Source organism: Microplitis demolitor, chromosome 8 (genome assembly GCF_026212275.2).
Source record: "Microplitis demolitor isolate Queensland-Clemson2020A chromosome 8, iyMicDemo2.1a, whole genome shotgun sequence".
NCBI lineage: Eukaryota > Metazoa > Arthropoda > Insecta > Hymenoptera > Braconidae > Microplitis > Microplitis demolitor.
The window spans coordinates 17,558,578-17,576,680 of NC_068552.1; the positions used below are offsets into that span (position 1 = coordinate 17,558,578).

An 18,103-nucleotide genomic window follows, 5' to 3' on the forward strand; every position below is an offset into this window, starting at 1 on the left:
GTGTACTCGGATTCGAAAACGTACGCGCAAACCATTGCCCAGTTTAAACTACGATAAATTGATAAATATATAGTCCGCTGAGAATTATATCACAAACTGTTTCAATGAATTTGATTATCATCTCATGTTTTGTTGCATTATTTTATTTCATTTTATCTCCCTCTCTCTTTATATAATTATTATTTTGCTACCCTGACATTTTAACATACATATACATGTATATATTATGACATTATCAATAATCGGCTTTAAACTATTTTCGAATGATTAATTTCTGGTGTTAAAAATATAAATGCCGCTGTGGATTTTCCTCTAGAAATTTTAATATATTTCAAAGCGTGACTTGAAAATCGCTGTCAAAATTTTATAAATCATAAAAATGTATACTGTTGTCATTAATTCTATAAAACGAATTTGTAAAAGGATTTTCCGAGCGGGAATTTTGAGTTGATTTTTTTAAACTGCGGATTTAAAATTTTTCGTGCGAGCTTATGTCTCCTCGAAATGACATTTATCTATTCTAATTAATTCGTTGCATATAAACTGAATGGACAAACTCTCCATCGTTAAAAAAGTTTTGCGCTAACAAGCTGGTCAAAATAGCTTAAACCGGCTTTTTGGTATACGGATACTATCCCAAGCGAGGTAACTTGCTAACGTCTAGTTAACCATAGCTGTACTCAAATATACGTAAATGCTCGGTTTTCGGTTAGTCCAGTTCGTGAACCCATTGCAAATTCCCTAGACCAAGATGCTTTGAGAATACCGACTGACATGTTTTGTGTAAAGATAGATTAGGAAGAGCAAACTTATAGTTGTTACAGACGAGACACTGGTGTATAAGACCTCTGCAAATACACCAACAAAATGAACAATTGGTACAATAGGGCTGCTTCGAATAATATGTACGTAACTATTAGCTTAATTGGGAATCGGAAATTTTACACTGGAAGTATAAAATTTTAAATAAAAATTTTGATTGAAATTCCGGGCGAGGTAGTTTGCTGTGTAAATTATTGAACATAAAGTTCATTAATTTACGTATCTATAGAATTTTTATTTTCGCTGCAGTATTATGTTTGCATACACGAGGCATTTATCTTAATCAGGAAATGAAAAATAGGTCATACATATGAAAATGTAAATAAATTAAATGGATGAGTTGGTTTTTCTTGTTTGCTGAAATGTCCTTTTGCATGAGAAAACATGTAGAAATTTACTTCAGCTTCGCTCGTAAAAAATATAAAACCGCTGTCGAGTAAGAAAATTTAAGGCGTCCAACAATTCAATTAAATCATTAGTTTACTCATGAGTAGATAAATCTAGTGATTGGACAAAAATTTATTCGGGCTTTACCGGAAATCGTTGGTAGTTTTCGAGGGGTTTCAGCTTTAGGGTGAGACTGTTTTCTCTGTATACATATATATATATATATAGGATACAGAGGGAACGGAAGTCACGAGAAAAGTCTTGTTACTATTGGGTTTGACGATGTGACAACGCGACAACATATAACAGTGATTCTTTTGAGGTATGCTGTTGACGGGAATGTTTTCTTTATATTTTTCACTCACTTCCGAGGTAAAGTATAAAATATTCATGGACAAAGACTTTGTGCGAGCGCAAAACAGAAAAAGCGTTCGGTTGTATGAATGAAATAGCTACGGAATTTTATTCATGTATATATATATATATATATATTTTTTTTTTTTTTTCATATATATATTTTTACATATGAGAAACGATGAAATATCAATTTCTCGCATGCATACGAGTTTTCTGGGAGGAAAATATCTACGGTCGTTTTATCAGCTATTTCCGTCTGTGTCATGGGCTCATATGCCATTGAGGTGACGGTTGTTTGTGCCTGATAGAAGATATTCACGTCAATTTATTGCAGTCATAAACATAAATTTATATTTTATTTATTTTCTGATAAAAAAAAAAAAGCATTAAAATCCTTTATTGCTAATATATATTGCCGTGGAATTATATTTTCATAAATTTTCTATCGATTTATATTTTATTACTCGAAAAAAATTTAGTTCTCATAATACCCGAAAAAAATAACCATTCAAGGATAAAAAATTTCGTATATAGGAATGAGTTCGAGGAAATGAGAAAAAAAATATATAGAAAAAAAGCATGTATTGAAAGCGTAGATGAACGAGTGTGTACCCAGGGGATCGAAAAAGTGGAGCATTTGTAGAGGCGGAAAAAAAAATTACATGTAATATCTCTGAGGGTGAAATGTATGATGTTTTCACATATCATCAAGTTCGTTGAAGGGTTTCTCGTTGCTATCAGCTATTTGCGTTATTTTACAAATGGGCAAGCAAGAGCCGGCCGAGCATATCGAATCTAGGAGTTCTCATTACCCAGTAATGAGTCCTAAGGCAGTAAATCTTGTACTGGTTTACGATAATCACCGGAACATCATAATGATACTGCACTGTAGTATGCTACACTATATTATTATATGAAGCACTCAGTGCTAGAGAATTATAGATCTACTCGAGAGAGATTTTCATTGAAGCGATCCTTATTAAGAAACCTCGTGAGCCCACACTGGAGAGGATTTCGTGATATAACTGAATTTCTCGATGCTTTTTGCTTATTACCGTCAAGTTCCTATTCATTAGATCACGTCGTTCTATTCGAGCCGTCATCTTGCACAAATACCCCCGTCATGTAAAATAGATTCTATTATTAATCTTTTTTACGAGCATAAGTAAAAAGTGGAGTTATGAGTTGGTTTTCCATTAGGACATAAATATTCTATAGATCATTCAAATGGAGTAGGTTTCGATTGAAATGGATTCTCGTATAGAAAACAAAAAATGAATGAATGAAGAGTAAAATAGGAAAAAAATAGTGGAAAAAGCTCGTGAAAGTCAATATACGCGGTGCAAACATAGATGACGTATGTGCCGCCGGAGGACCAACTGGTATAACGATCTCCCGCTGGATGACGTACGACATCACTGTGGAATTACCATGATATCGGTGCGCCGGATCGATAGATCAGTGGTCCCGGCGATTAATTGGGATTTAGACTGGGGATCCGGTGCAAGCGAGTAGATATTAGGATTGTATGTTGCTCGCTAGCTGGTTGGTTGGCAACCAGGCTGTTTGTTAGTCCGCTGCCCGACAGTTGCCGTAACTACTCCGGGGATATTCGTTTGCCGAACCGAAGCTCTGACATTTCCAAGTTCACATTATCGGGTTTAATCGGCTTTGCTGATTGGATCACGAACTAACTTGAATTTTGCCGAATATCGCGTTGAAATTATTGCTTGGCTTACATATTCAATGACTGAATAACTATCCAACTTCTCGCGCCGAGTCTTAATCATTCTGCTAGGTGTCAGGTATAGTAATGCTTGCTGGAGTTTGTTTATAAGATCGAAGGTTCCAAGATTCTCAGCAATTCTAATGATGAATTTCAATTTTTAGAAAATATTAATTAGTTTAGTTTTGGTGATATTAAGACTATTATTATGATTATGATTACGATTACGATTATGATTATGAATGAACTAGCAGCACATTGTGCTGGGGCAGTAATTAACTCGAGTTGATTTGTTGGTACGGGGAGCTTAGGATTAAGGATGAATGAAGTCTTATGTATATTGATAGCTAGAGCACAATCAGCACATAACGAGTCGTTTTACTGTTACTGCTACCGCCTCGTATGAAGAGAGAAGTATATAGGCATTGATATGAGCAACGCAAATGTTTGTTATATTTTACAGATAAGCTCGTTTGGGTGTGGCTGGGAAATTAATTTGAAGCAACGTCAATCTAGTGGACGTTGTCGACTGTGACAAGAGTACGCGATAAGAAATTAAACATGATTGACAATGACATTGACTGAATAGTGAATGTGTTACTTTATCATAACTGAAAATGAAAAAATCAAATCAAAGTGCATTTATTGATTAAGTATTTTATTGTTTATTTTTTTGTACTTTATTGGGTTAAAGTGCGCGGTAATGTAACGAAATTATAGTATTGGAAAATTATATAGAGCAAAAAATGTCTAGTGAGCCATTAGTTTGATTCAATTTTGACTAATTTGTGGTCATCACTCATGAAAATCAATCAGTAATTTATATATTTATTTATGGAGATATATTTAAATACATCAAAAAGTTTAGTTATATATTACGATATTAATGAAGAGCCCATTGGAATTGAAATGTTTATTTAAGTAAAATATTTGCCAGTAAATTGAATAAATTGCAGATTCTCTTGACTGAACTCGTTTCTATTGATACAGTAATTATTGGAAAATAAATTTATAAACGGATAATATACTTTGAAAGCTATATTTAACAAATAGTAGTAAAACAAATAAAAATGAAAGAAGAAATATCAGTCGAGTGTAAATTTAAAATCAACTTTATGCTGTTTACAAAAGCATGAAACTTTTTACGACAAAAAGCATTCTTCATAAATCCATTTGTGCGTCGAAAAAGGAGACGGCTACTGTGAGCAAAAAAAAATCTGTATGATAAAAAAGTTGAACAAGATCTTCTACTATCTGTCTTTAGAATTGAATCATTCTCTTTACTTGGCGTACGTTTGAACAGCAGATATTCTCTGAAGCACTGAATCGTAAAGTCGGAGAATCGATGAGAAAGTTATCGTCAAACTGAACGTGGTCCAGGGGAAGTCTAGATAGCAGCGAGAAGAGAATTATTCTGATAAAATATATAAATAGTAATAGTGATATTAATAATAATAATAATAATAATAATAATAATAATAGTATAAGTGGGCTTAATAGTTTCGCTTTGTTTATGTTGTTACGATAAATTGCTTCGAGTGCCTCGTAAGCCGCCACAGTGTGCGGATTGGGGCGAATCCTCGGCTACATCGGCGGAAGACCGTCGGTGGGGGCCGCAATGTCACAATCCGGTTCTGGAGAACCCCCTAATGGCACTATTCAAAATGAAAACGCCGGTGAAACACAGCAGCAGCAGCAACATCACCATCAATCAAATGGGCCCAATCAAAATGGCATTAAAGCAGCTGAATCAAAACCTGACTTATCGAATGGCTTTGAAAATCGTACAGTGGATTACGAGCGCATGGGATTGGAACGAAATCCGGCTGTATCGTTGCAACAGCCATCACAAACGGCAGCAGTATCTTCGCGTTTACAACAACAGTATCCACATTCAGAGGTTTCATCAATGGATTATCCATCAGTATCCCAAACAGGTATTTATCCCACTTCCGGGAGATTACAGTCAACAATGGGTCAACCAGAGGATCGACACCCTGTCGTCGCTGGACAACTTCCTGTACAACACCAGCAGTATCCATCAGACAAAGCTGGCTTGGAACACGCCCATGTATCTCAAACAGCTACTCAGACACTGCCAGTACAAATTCAGCCACACTTTGTACCGGATTTTGTACCCGATCAGAGTCAGTATCCACAAGCTCGCGGTCAATTTGAGGTCAGATCGCAGATGTACGCCCAGCAGGCGGGTCAATACGGCGATCGCGTCGGCTACGTGACAAGAGACGTCACGTACAGAGACTCATCGCTTTATGCTCACACTCAGGGTACCGGTAATCCGGTGTTTAGCGGACCAACTGGTGGTTATGTAACAGTCCAGCATAGTTCTCAGTTGCCATCGCAATCGGCAAGTCCGCAACCACCTGGTTTTTATCCGGGTGTTATAATGACGGCTCAACCCACAGTATCTCAGAGTTATGGTCAATTTGCTGGACAATCACAGTATACGTACAGTCAATATCCACAGACTTTGATGAATCCGATACCCTATAATCCGCATGCCCCTATCTACACGGCTCAACAGTTTAATCAACAAACTTCACCTAATCCCCAGAGATACTCCCAAGAGGTGTCTCAATATCAAGGTCAACCTATCATTCAGCCGATCGCACAAAACGTTATTGCATCGGGAACTGATAGATCTGTTAATAGTAATACAACACGAGGTCCTAAACCAATGGTACCCCCTCGCATTAATTCTAAGATCACCAGTGATTCGGGAAATCGAAAATCAATTACTGATATGCCAGTAATTAAACCCATGACTACTACTACTACTAATGCTAATACTCCTGGAGCTGGTATTAGTACAGCAAATACTGGCGTTGTTAATCAAAATGTGCCTCCTACATCACAGGAACCAGCAACTACACTTACAACGACCAATGCTGTTCCCGTATCAGACGCTCGATCTTTTCCAACTCCTGTTAATCAAACACCAAGAACACGCCAGGACGGGTTATACGTTGATTCAACCAATGATCAGTCAACGAGAGACACGATTGTCGACACGATAGCAAGCGACTGCGGTCTCTATGTGTCGCGCTCCGAACACCGCAAATCTGTATCTGTAGACGTGACTACAAGTTTTCCCAGACGAAATGACACTATTACTTTTACGTTCCCTGGAGATACGGGAGACACGTCGACGTTGACTGCACGGAAACCTCCGTCGGGGTTGACCGACAAAAAGTGGACTACAGAGAATAATCAAGTTTTTCAAAATGATTCTACTAAACGAATTGAACCAGTTCTCCGAGTATCCGCAATGCCCTACGATGTACGACAGGATAATAGAAAAAGCGTCATGTCTGATATAACAAATAGAAAACCATCCGAATGGGGGAACATTAGTCCAAATCAACGTCCAGTAATGCAGCAAGAAAACCGACGTTCAGATTATTTTGAAGAGCATCGACGTTCGCCAATGCCTGTAGTTATTGATCCGAAGCGGATTGAAGATGTGAGAAGATCGCCTATGCCATTCATGGCTGTTCGTGATAGTTCGTGCGAACGAGCTCCACAAAATAGTCCGTCATACGTCGCTAGTCAGAATTTTGAAAAAACACGTCAAGAATTGGTAATTTGGGCTGAGCAACGTCAGCGTCACGATGTCGAGCGCACTATGCTTCCGAATCAAATGTTCACAACGAGTCCTCGTTCACGAAACCCGTCCGAGGAACGCCGAGATCCCCGAGTGATGATGCCTCTTGACGAGCAGCAACGTGGCAAAGACATCAGAGTTCCCCAAGTTGCATTTCAGCCGATTCCTAACATCAGCCAGAACACGATAATGGAACAGCGTCGTCATCTTCGTCATGTTAGCGCGGATTTGACCAAACATATGGAGCTCTCTCGCAAGGATTTCGAGGATCAACCAATCACTGGCTCTGTAGCGAATCTCGGTCCTGGGATAAGTACTACATCGTCTCAACGTGCTAGTCCAAACTTGTGTCATCAGTTTCCTGCGTTAAGTGAAGCCAAGCTTGACACTAAGACGCTGCTGACTGTTGTAACAGATTTCAGTGGTGATAATCCGATGAAACCGCTTGAGCAGAGTGATCACATAATACACAGTCACAAGAAAAGCCACAATATATCTGCTTGTTTGTTAACACACAGTAAGAGCCAAGCTGAGAATCTTCAGTCTGCTTCGGGAGATTTGCTTACTGATAAAACTGAATACAATCATTCTCAGCAGCACCTACAACAACAGCAGCAGCAGCAGCAACAAATGCATAATCAACAAAGTCTTGATATGATTGCCGAGAAGCTTAGCCAATTTGAACGTCAACAAAGCGATCTTCAGGCACGACTCCAGTGTCTACAAAATCAAAATCAGCTTTTGGATCAAGTTGCTCAGTACCAGCACCATCAAACTGATTTGCAGTCACGCCTCCAGTGTCTGCAAGACCGACAGGCGACCGAAAAATCGATGCGCCAGGCTATAGAGTTACAGCAGAAAAACGTCTTCAACGACATGCATCACATGCAAATGAAAGCTTTCGCGGATCAAGCTATCGACCAGCAACAGCAGCAACATCATCATCAGTCCGAGCACAAGCAAATAATCGATCATCAGCATTTATTACACCGTAATTCTGGTAACGCATATCTGTCAGCCGCGGGTTTTACCAATCAAATGTGTCAATCACTGACATCCGATAGATTATCGCCTCGCATTCAAGTCGAGTCATCTGAGCTAGAGCGAGCATCGCAAATTACATTACCAACTAACTCACAGTTTGAAAGGAATGACGGGACACGCGGCTCCCAGCACCAGTATCGATTGATGTGCCAGTCGACTGCAGACGCGCCAGACAACATTGTTGCTAGTTGTCCTTCTTCTTCTTCTTCTTGCTCATCTTCCAACACAATAAACGTCACCTCTGCCAGCAGTCTCACCGCACCCACAGGGGTCACGTTTTCCGGGACTCTCAAGAAAGTACCGCCGGAGAAGCCTCCGAGGACTTCGCTCATTGTCCAGTCGCCCGAGGCAGAGGTAAAACAACCGCCAACCGGCAACAGTTATATTATATAATACCATCATATTATTCATACATTTATCTATATATATATATATATATATATACATATATACACACGTATAGACTTGAGACTCTAGACACATCCCTCTATACCCAGAAATAACAATGCATGCACACCTGTGAGGTTTTATCCCCAACAGTGTCTTTCGTTACTGAAAATCGAGAATGCTGAATAAACACTAACTCATACTGTTCCTTTGTAAGCTCTCGGTTGTATTATCTGGCAAACCTCAACCCGGAATGGTATTTATAGTCGAGCAGTACGTAAAATGAAACGGGAAAATGTAATTTATAAAATATATATATATAAAGTATAGAATGTAATAAGATTTAAAATGAAAAAATTTTGCGGTACGAAAATATATATTCTCGCGAATTTCGTTGCGAATGTCAGGTTATTATTCAAACTTCTCGACAGTGTAAATAGTTTTACATTTTCGTCTCTCCCTTCTATTCGGTATCTTGCTCTCGCTTTCACTCGGCCCCTTCTCGGCTGTATGTGCGCAGTTTAATACACATAAAAGCTGAATTGTTAAATGTCAAAAAATGCTCACACATTTTAAAAGAGTGTTTAAAGTTAACACGAGTGTCGGACAGTAAAAAAAAAATTATTTGACACATTTTTTTTCTTTTTTAATAATATTTTTTCGGCTTTGTGTCTCTAATACCCTCATTGTTCCTGCTGATCCTTTTTTGTCATTCGGTACTACTGAACAAACACATTATTTTAGTGACAATTCCACGTTATAATTTCAGTAGCTGTCGTCGGCGAGCTTGTATAGGGGCTCTACAAACCCATGAGTTTGTCGACGGCAGGAGAATAGCCGTTTAAATTTCAGCCGACGTTGCTCCGCAAAGCACTGGGCGGTACGCAGACAACGAGTTTGCGGACGTTATCAAGGGACGAAAGTGTTGCGCGAATGCGTTCTGTTCCATGAATTAAATATGAGCAAGTACTACCCGGTATGAGCAGAGCTCCAAAAGACCGAGGCGATGGCACACGTGCTAGTTTAAACCGTCCACTATCATTCGCTAAAATTCACAGACTCCCAGCTTAAATAAATTACCCGGTTAAATTAAAAATTATTAGATATACATATAAATATTTAAATACTTTTGTAACAGTCACAATAATAAGAATAATTATTTGAATAATTGAAGGGAGCTTTGCATAAACCACAAAAAGCTACTGACGGTTTTTTAAACCGTCGCTGTAACTCGGGGCTAATTCTCAAAGACCGAGAGTTTCACCAGAGTCTCCTTAGTCAAGACCGCGTGTACTAGCACAGTCTACGAGAATATTACATACCACTATAATTCTAATAAAATTTTACCCAGCTTCAAACTCATTAATTACAACTTAATTGTTACGATAATTATCATCATCCCCTTATACTACTTATGCTCATCCTCAATTTCTCAGATATAATTACAATAATTAACCATAATCATATTTTTTTATTGCAATAGCCTTATGATTTTCATTAGGATTTAAAAGTTATGTTTTTCATAACCCATTGCCATGGCCGTTGTAATATTTTAAAATAAAACACTTCATAGAATGGTGTCTCTACAAATGGATTTTTGTTCGGTGAAAGAGCTCATTAAAGATAACAGGGTCGAGAGTTCCGACGCAATTTCCCGTGAGCCATAATATAATCCTTCTTTGTTTCATCCTTCTTCGATAATAAATTATCTTCGAAAATTTTTATATTTAATATTTATATTAATTCTCATCCTTATCCTCATATTCATGTTGATCCCATGTACTGTAGATTTATATCCGAACTCGATAAGTTTATAATAAGTGTAATACAGAAAATTGTATCTTCGGTGCGGGTTATAAAACATGTGTGACAGAATATATTGACTCTCTTTTAACACGAACCGAGTCGAGTGTGCTCGGACACAAAAAGTTTGCGGAACGTCAATTTTAGTTGGAGCTTTTGAATAAGTGGCTGACGATGACGTAAGGTCTTGCTGGTTTATATATGTCTGTATATATCTGTATATATATGGAGGTGATATATGAAGCTAGCAAAGTGTATCAGATAGTCTGAGAGTACGTTTATTCACTTCAATAGGTCAATTACGTGTGGGTTCTTTGAAAGTTTCCTGAATGAAACTACGACTCACAGTGTTTTCATTAGCTTATAACCCTACGGGCACACTGTACACACAGTATAGTTGGCTCTTGAATTTTCTTTATTCACCGTGATGTTAATTATGTTTGCTTTGGCTTCAATACTATTATTCACGACATCTAGAGTTAGTTTAGAGTAGAGAGGATAGAGAGTAGAATGCAGGGAGTGATGGGTGGAGTGTGGAGGTAAAGAGTAAAGAGTAGAGGGTGCAGAGTGAAGGGTAGAGTGTGGAGGGTAGAGAATAGAGAATGGAGAGCAGAGAATATAGCGAGTGGTTGGCAAGGATTCCCGATGAGATGCGATAAGAATAAATTTCCCTTTAATCCAATCCAATTCAATCCAATGAAATCCAATCGTATCAATGCTTTGGGAATATTACCGGCAGCTGTAGTAAGAGGGGGGATGAGCAGCCCAATTGATCCAATTTCTTGAGAATATGTATAAGTTTTCGATATAAAAATAGTGGGTGAAAAATTTAACCGAGAAAAGTGGGATTAAACGAGGGAACAAGCGAGCTGGTAGCAGAGTGTAGTTAAGTGGAAAAGGCGTGCAATCGAGCGAACGAACAGGATAAATAATCGTAACGAAATAAAATCCTCGATAAGTGTAGAGCTGAATTAATGTTAAGAGGGTGGAGCTGGTGTATGCGCACGGGCAACTGTAAACCGGTCCTAGGGGTAAGAGAACTGATAAATAGAGCTCGTTCCCGGCTTTACAGACTTTATATATATACATACATACATACAGATATATTTTATGGATATATATGTGTATGCATACATATAGATGTAGTTAGCACACCCGGAGTGGCGATGAGTACACCGACAAGTATAAGATATCAAATGAAATGGTGAATCAAACAATCTCTTGACGCGAATTTGCATCTTTGCATCCGAGAGCTTCCATCAAGTTTAAGTTGTTTTTGTTATTCTGAATATTTTAAGTTGAAGGATCATGTTAGATTATTAACATGACTACATTTTTGCTTAATTATTTATTTAAATACTTGTCTGATCTTTTATTTAAATAAATTTTATCAGTAATTATTCTAAAAAAATGCAGCTTTGGCTTCTCGAATTTTTCATGCCCGAAAAAATTCTTAAATAAATTATTTTAATTATTTTTAAAGTAATGATACGTTAAATTAATTATCTAGGACCCAATAGAGGTTAATTAAAATTACAAGTACTGACATTATTTATGCACAATTTATAAAATAATTACTTTTGATTACTTATATATAAAAAAATATAGAGATAGAAATTTTCCGTTTTATTATTTTTGCTTCTTTATTTGTATTCAGATGGAATCGGGTTAACGGTGTAAATACGATTGCAGAGAATAGTAACCGCAAATATATTTCCGGACAAATTAGAAATGAAATGACTAGCAAAGCTAGAAAATAGAACGAGAAAAACCACAAAATCGACAGGTGCAAATGAAAACAAAGAGAATAATGCGAATCACATGTACAAATTTCTATAGACGGCTCTTGTGAAAATGCAACTGCTACTAGTATTGATGTTGATGTTGATGTTGGCGTTGTTGAGAGCCAAAAGTAACTATAGAGAGTCCAAATAAAAATATAAAATAAATAAAAAAATAATATGAAACAAAATATAACACAATAACTAGAGAGGCATCCGTTTTAATTTGCTCACTGTTGCACTAATATTTGCGTATGCCTGAAATAATTAGTAGCTCGCACACACCAGCGGCTATGTTGCTTCGGAATAAAATAACAAAAAAAATTCAAATTGCACATTGCATTACATTATCTTCGCACATGTGCGTGATTTGTATCCGCGTTAAAATTTCCCATTTAATATTTTTTACAACAACATTACTATCGCTATTGATTACCGACTTTTTTCGTCAGCGAGCGCCAACTTTTGAGTTGAAAAATAAAATAATGAAATGTAAAGTAAAGCAAAGCCAATCGTGCACATGAAACTGGACAAGCGCATTGACAGCCGAGTAGTAAAACAATGACATTGTAGATTGAACGGCAATAAAAATTCGATACGATCTCCTCTCGTAGCTCCATATATTTTTATATTACATACCACACATACTCTAATATCTCTACTCCGGATAACCCATAAAGCATCACTCAAACAAATTTTCCGTTACCCGGTTCAGACCAGCGGTTTAAACTGACGTTAGTTTAATTTTCCGTTGCGGTCTAAATATAAATTGAATTTGCTATTTATTTTCCAGAAATTAAATGGAAAATTAATTGAACACATATGCAAAACCACGTTCCTAATAGAAATAGGTTAATGTATGTGCACTCTGCAGTACACGTTATTGCTGGTGGGGTCGTACATCCAGATATAGATATAGATTTAGATGTAAATGTGCAAGTACGAGTGATATTTGTTGCATTGACAGAATAGTTGCGATATTGGTGAATACATGACAGTATTTTGCTTACTGTTAAATCATTTTAAATGACAATTTTATCGACTACTCGTAGGATTTTATATGTAAAAAGCACGCAAACGGGTTTCATCCGTGCAAGTCGTCGGTTGGATATTGATTACCTGTCGGCTATTTTTTTTTGCGCAACTCGCTTCTACTTTCATTCGTTCGTCAAATTTTGAATACATTTTTCGTACACTCTTTTCACTTTAATGTTATCACTACTTTGATTATTATTATTGTTATTATTATTATTTTATCGAGAATATCATAATTGAACTGCTGCGGTGTCAAAGTCCACCATGTTAGATAGATGTCCTGACAGTTAGTGGAGTAAGCGGATAATAAAATAGAAAAATTTCCTATTAAAGTCCCGGGTAAATATTGATCAGTAAAAATTTTTAACGTAAAGAATTAAGCAGCGCGGGTACTAAATTTGTTTAATTAAAAGTTGAGTCGGTTTGTTAATTATTTGGATCAACAATTTTATTGTTTGAATAGAGTTTTTTTATCGAGGTATTAGCGAGTCTGTTGTTACAGGGAACAAAAAGGTAGCTTTTCGTCATACGATAAGAAAGGGGTTGGGATAAAGTAGTGTATGGAGAGCAGAAAGTATGCCGCTGGGTACGTAATTACTAAAGTAGGTCGAGCACCTTGGGCACTTAATTTTCAACTCGGTAACGTCGATAATAGCAGGGCGAACTCCCGGGCAAATATTGGTACCGGCGTCACAACCTACAGATCACTGACTAATACTCCTCTATAACCAGGGCTACAAAAAGTATTAAACCCATTTGCATATGCCAACGGATTTTTATTTAAAGTAAACCTGTAAAAAATTCATACTCGAACGGTTCCTTTGTAGCGCCCGAGTACTTAATAAAAAAATACAGATACCAGTGTTACAAAAGACACTAAGATTATATCCCGTTTCAGTTTACACCTGACTGAATATTTATTTCCTAGCGACTCGTCTTAAAACTCCCAAGCCATAATACCAGCTATCTTCAATCTACAATCTTCAATCAACTTCTCAGTTTTAACTTTTAATGTAATCTCCTTCTGAATGAAAATCGATTCCAACGCATCATTAAATCACGACTGTAACAAGACAATATTTAAATGAAAAATTTATTCGATTCCTTTGATGACGTCAGACTATTCCCTTTGGTGTAATATCTCCGGTTGTTCTTAATTACAAACCGTCGAGAATATCATTTTGCAAATCTCAAGCTCAGCGCTCTAATCTAGCATAAGCATCCATACTCTTGTGCTTTCTCATCAAATACCAGTACAAGGAAAGTTATCGTCTCAGTTGGTTCGGTCTCCTAAGAATTGATGGTAGACCAACACGTTAAGGATAACCGTAATAATTGAACTAATTGCGAGATGCAATTATTCGGAATTAATTGGTATAAACCGCTTAATTATCACGTAGTACGAAACTACTCGAGGACACAGCGAATCGTAATGCTTGTGCAGACAGAGACACACAGAGGCAGAATGGCAGAGATAGTACTGGGGGGTTCTGGCTGTACATCGTATCACAGCAGACATTATATTGCATTCAGGCCTGGTCCTCTCTGTCCGTCATATAATGGAGATAACGAACCTGGTGCTCTCTCACTTGCGGCCGTTAAGTCACGAGGGACCGTACAGTCCAGGGTAATAGTAACGCTAACGGTAACAGTAACGGTAACGGTAACGGTTTGTCCGCCCTTGTCTAGTACTGTCTCGTATTGTATACATCGCATTCATCCCCTTCGGCCTATTTCTATCCTCCTTCTACCCTCATCCCTGATATACAATTTCACTACGTGCTCAACATGCTCGGGCTCACTCGTTTGTCCCGACGGATCAATAAAGATTTACGCGGGTCCCCGCGCTTCGTGACAGTAACACCAGGACATTTTTCTTCTACTCTGCCTATTAGCTTCAACATAATTACCCAAGTGTTTTTTTTTTTTTTTTATAATTTAGTAGCTCGGAGCTGATGTAAAATGATTTTTTGTTTCAGCAATAAATATTTATATCTACCAGGTTGTTTTATTAAATGTTTTTATTATTTTATCACTTGTTTTCAGTGAAGACTTATGAAAAATTATTTATTTGCAGAGCAACCGGAGCCAGCCTGCTATTGGACTAAAGCAAACACCGAAAGCAAGGGTAAGTTTTTTTAATATATTTTTATAACAATTCTTACCCCGTATCTCATATTTCTTTGGGACAATTTCCTGGCGTCTTGTTACTTGTTAACAATGTTTTTATTTTATTTTATAATATTGTTCTCTTGACAACAGAATAAATATTAAATGTATATATTATTAACAATAACGAGTGAGTTGGGCGTTTGACAAAAGTTCGAGTCCAAATTGCAAGTTTACAAGTTACAATTTACTCTGAAACACTGCGGGGCTAGACATTCTGTGGGCGGAGGCTGGTTTAAAATGAAATTATGCAGAGCAGCCGTCATGATTAATTCAAGGACTTGTCAAGTTTTCGCGTCGCGTCTCCTGTCTGTGGCTAGATCTGAGACAAACCACGAGACGGCAAGTTCGCGTTGCGAGTGCGCCGAAAAAATTATTTAGCGAGTGAAGAAAAAGTAAAAGGAGTAAAGTTTAAATTTAAACAAGAAAGGAATAGGTTGTGAGAAAAGCGACACGTAACCACTGACGTGAATTCAAATTCCTGCATGAGTGCCCTCACATTTTTCACCAAACAAAGCCGGTGTCTTCTGTACGAAGGTTCAACGATGTATAACTCTTTTTTACTCGCTTCTATATGTCTCTCACTACACACTTTATTTTTATATGAATATACATAGACACATATTTATATAGAATACAATAGTACTTTTTTTACAAACTAAACTCTTCAAGTAGTTTCTATAGTTTCGATCTGTTAAAACTTAATACCAAGAATGATGGAAAATATTTTCTCATTTTTTTTATGCAAAGTCATATTATTTTTTTACTTTTATGTCTTGAATTTCTCGTACTCGATACTCAAGAGTATTTCATTTATTTATTTTAGATAAATATAGAATAGATCTTTCTATATATATATTTATTTGTTTTCGAATTTTAAAACGGAGACAAACTATTTACTTTATAAAAATAATAAAAATGTTTTTTTATTGAGTATTGTTTGTACTATTGTTTCGATTCACTACACAGCATACTTTTTATTTTCTTAACTTATGATTGTGGGAATTTCAAATTTTCAAAAAAAAAAAAAAAAAAAAATGAAGTCATTGTTCAAGTCCAATTTTCAAAAGATTTTTTGAACTCGCCAAACGATTGTGACTTTCCATTTCATGAAAATTTCAGATTAATCGATGGAATAAATTTTGAAATATTCAAAAAATTTTAATTTTGAAAAGAATTTTTTTGAATTAATATAAAAATTATTTGAGTGATAAATTCTAAAGTCTAATCAAATCTGAATTTTAAAAAATCGCATTGAATGCTGCAATATTTGTCTGAATGGGTAAATTTTGAAAGTTCATTTACAGAAATTTTAAAAACTCGCGGAAGTGATCTAGAAAGTTTTCAAAATTTTTTGAAACAAATTTCAACTTTTGACACAAAATTCAAACTTTTAATAGTTAGATTTAAAAACGTTTTTATAAAAAACAAATTTGAATTAAAAGTAATAAGTCTTATAAATATAAATATAATACGACGTCAGCCAACAAACCCAGAGGAAATATTATGAAGAAAATGAATAATTAAAAGAGAAGATTGAATAAAAAATAATAACCAAGTTTCGCTCGGCGCAAAGAAGTAAAATGTCGGCGATTATTCAGTTCGCCAGGCTGGTACATTTCAACCAAGCTGTCATCCGTTTCATTTTCCGGCGCTCTTCTGAGTGTACCAGAATCCAAAATGTCTTTTTCACTTCATCATCTCTCACATATCATGTTTAACATTATAATTTATAATATCATACGTACATTTACTCCAAGTAAAGAGCAAGCATATCGTCTTTGTCTGGTACCTTTCCCACCGTTTCATATCACAAAGTTCTGCTATTTCATTATCATACCATTCGCCACCATGTTGAAATCTCTGTATGTACTACCAAAGAAAGTAGAGGCAAAGGGTTGAGAGTTAACATAAAATGTCTCCATATCAGTATATTTATAGTTTAAAGTTGCAAGTTGACAACTAAAAATATCAATAACATAAAATGTCTAACAAACGAACAATGTTAAATAATTTGTTTGTAAAATGCTAATTTACATTGGCTAGTACTGGATAATTGTGGATTGTTGCCACTGGCGAGGAATGTAAATGAGTAGCTGATGTACTGTGGCGTGTGTCCTTTGCGGGCCAACAAATTGGTACCCGGCTTGTAATTATCATTACAAATGGTACCCCCGGCGCCGGCATGTATATATACATATACATACATATATATATAGAATGCAAAGCAAGTATAGTCGCATTTCTGTATTATGCTCTTCTTGAGATTCTCCGCAATCATCTCTACCTCTGCCTCCACCTTCATCGCCATCTCTATTGCGACCTCAGCTCCTCCTTCTTGCCGTGAGTATCCTTGCGTTCGTAGAGTACCGTTACTCTCAGTTATGTGTTCATAGATATGCAAATGCTTTCAAACATACTAACGTTACCATAGTAATATTGTAATGTATGGATCCGCATGATTGGTTATTCCTCAGCAAACTAATACAAATTCAATAACCTTTTATTTATTCATATATTTCATATTTTTATAACAATATTACACTATTCATTTTTTAAAAACCAAATTATGTGTATAAACGTTCGAAGAAGAGTTCGGTAAAATGGGATTGATTTTTTTAATCGTGAATTCGTTAAATATTTTACTGTTTTGTAGCCTCGAAAAAATGGAAAAAAATTTCTTTATATTTTTAATAAAATTATTTATTTAATTGTAGAGTGTAAATAAATATTTTAGCCATTTATTTTTTTAATAATATTTTGTATGGCTTTTCTCTCTATGGTGAAAAAGTTATTGACTAAAAAAAAAAAATCTGTTCATTATAAAAAAAAGTTTTAATTAAAAATTTTGTTTAAATATGAAATGGAAAATTTACTCAAACATTCGTTGAAATGAATTAAAATAAATATTATCAAACGCGAGTGTTTGAAATTTACTGAGAAGAGTCTTTGCAATAAAATTATGTA

General features: G+C 36.1%; 1 protein-coding gene across 1 annotated transcript in view; it reads left to right on the forward strand.

Moving 5' to 3' along the window:
• Positions 1 to 4,910: 4,910 nt before the first annotated feature.
• The window catches only part of LOC103578377 (uncharacterized), a 158,142-nt gene continuing 144,949 nt past the window's right edge, over positions 4,911 to 18,103 (forward strand). Inside the window, exons 1-3 of the mRNA XM_053741581.1 lie at positions 4,911 to 8,113; positions 8,189 to 8,315; positions 15,045 to 15,095. Of these exons, the coding sequence (XP_053597556.1) occupies positions 4,911 to 8,113; positions 8,189 to 8,315; positions 15,045 to 15,095 (3,381 nt within the window). The remainder of the gene's footprint in view (positions 8,114 to 8,188; positions 8,316 to 15,044; positions 15,096 to 18,103) is intronic.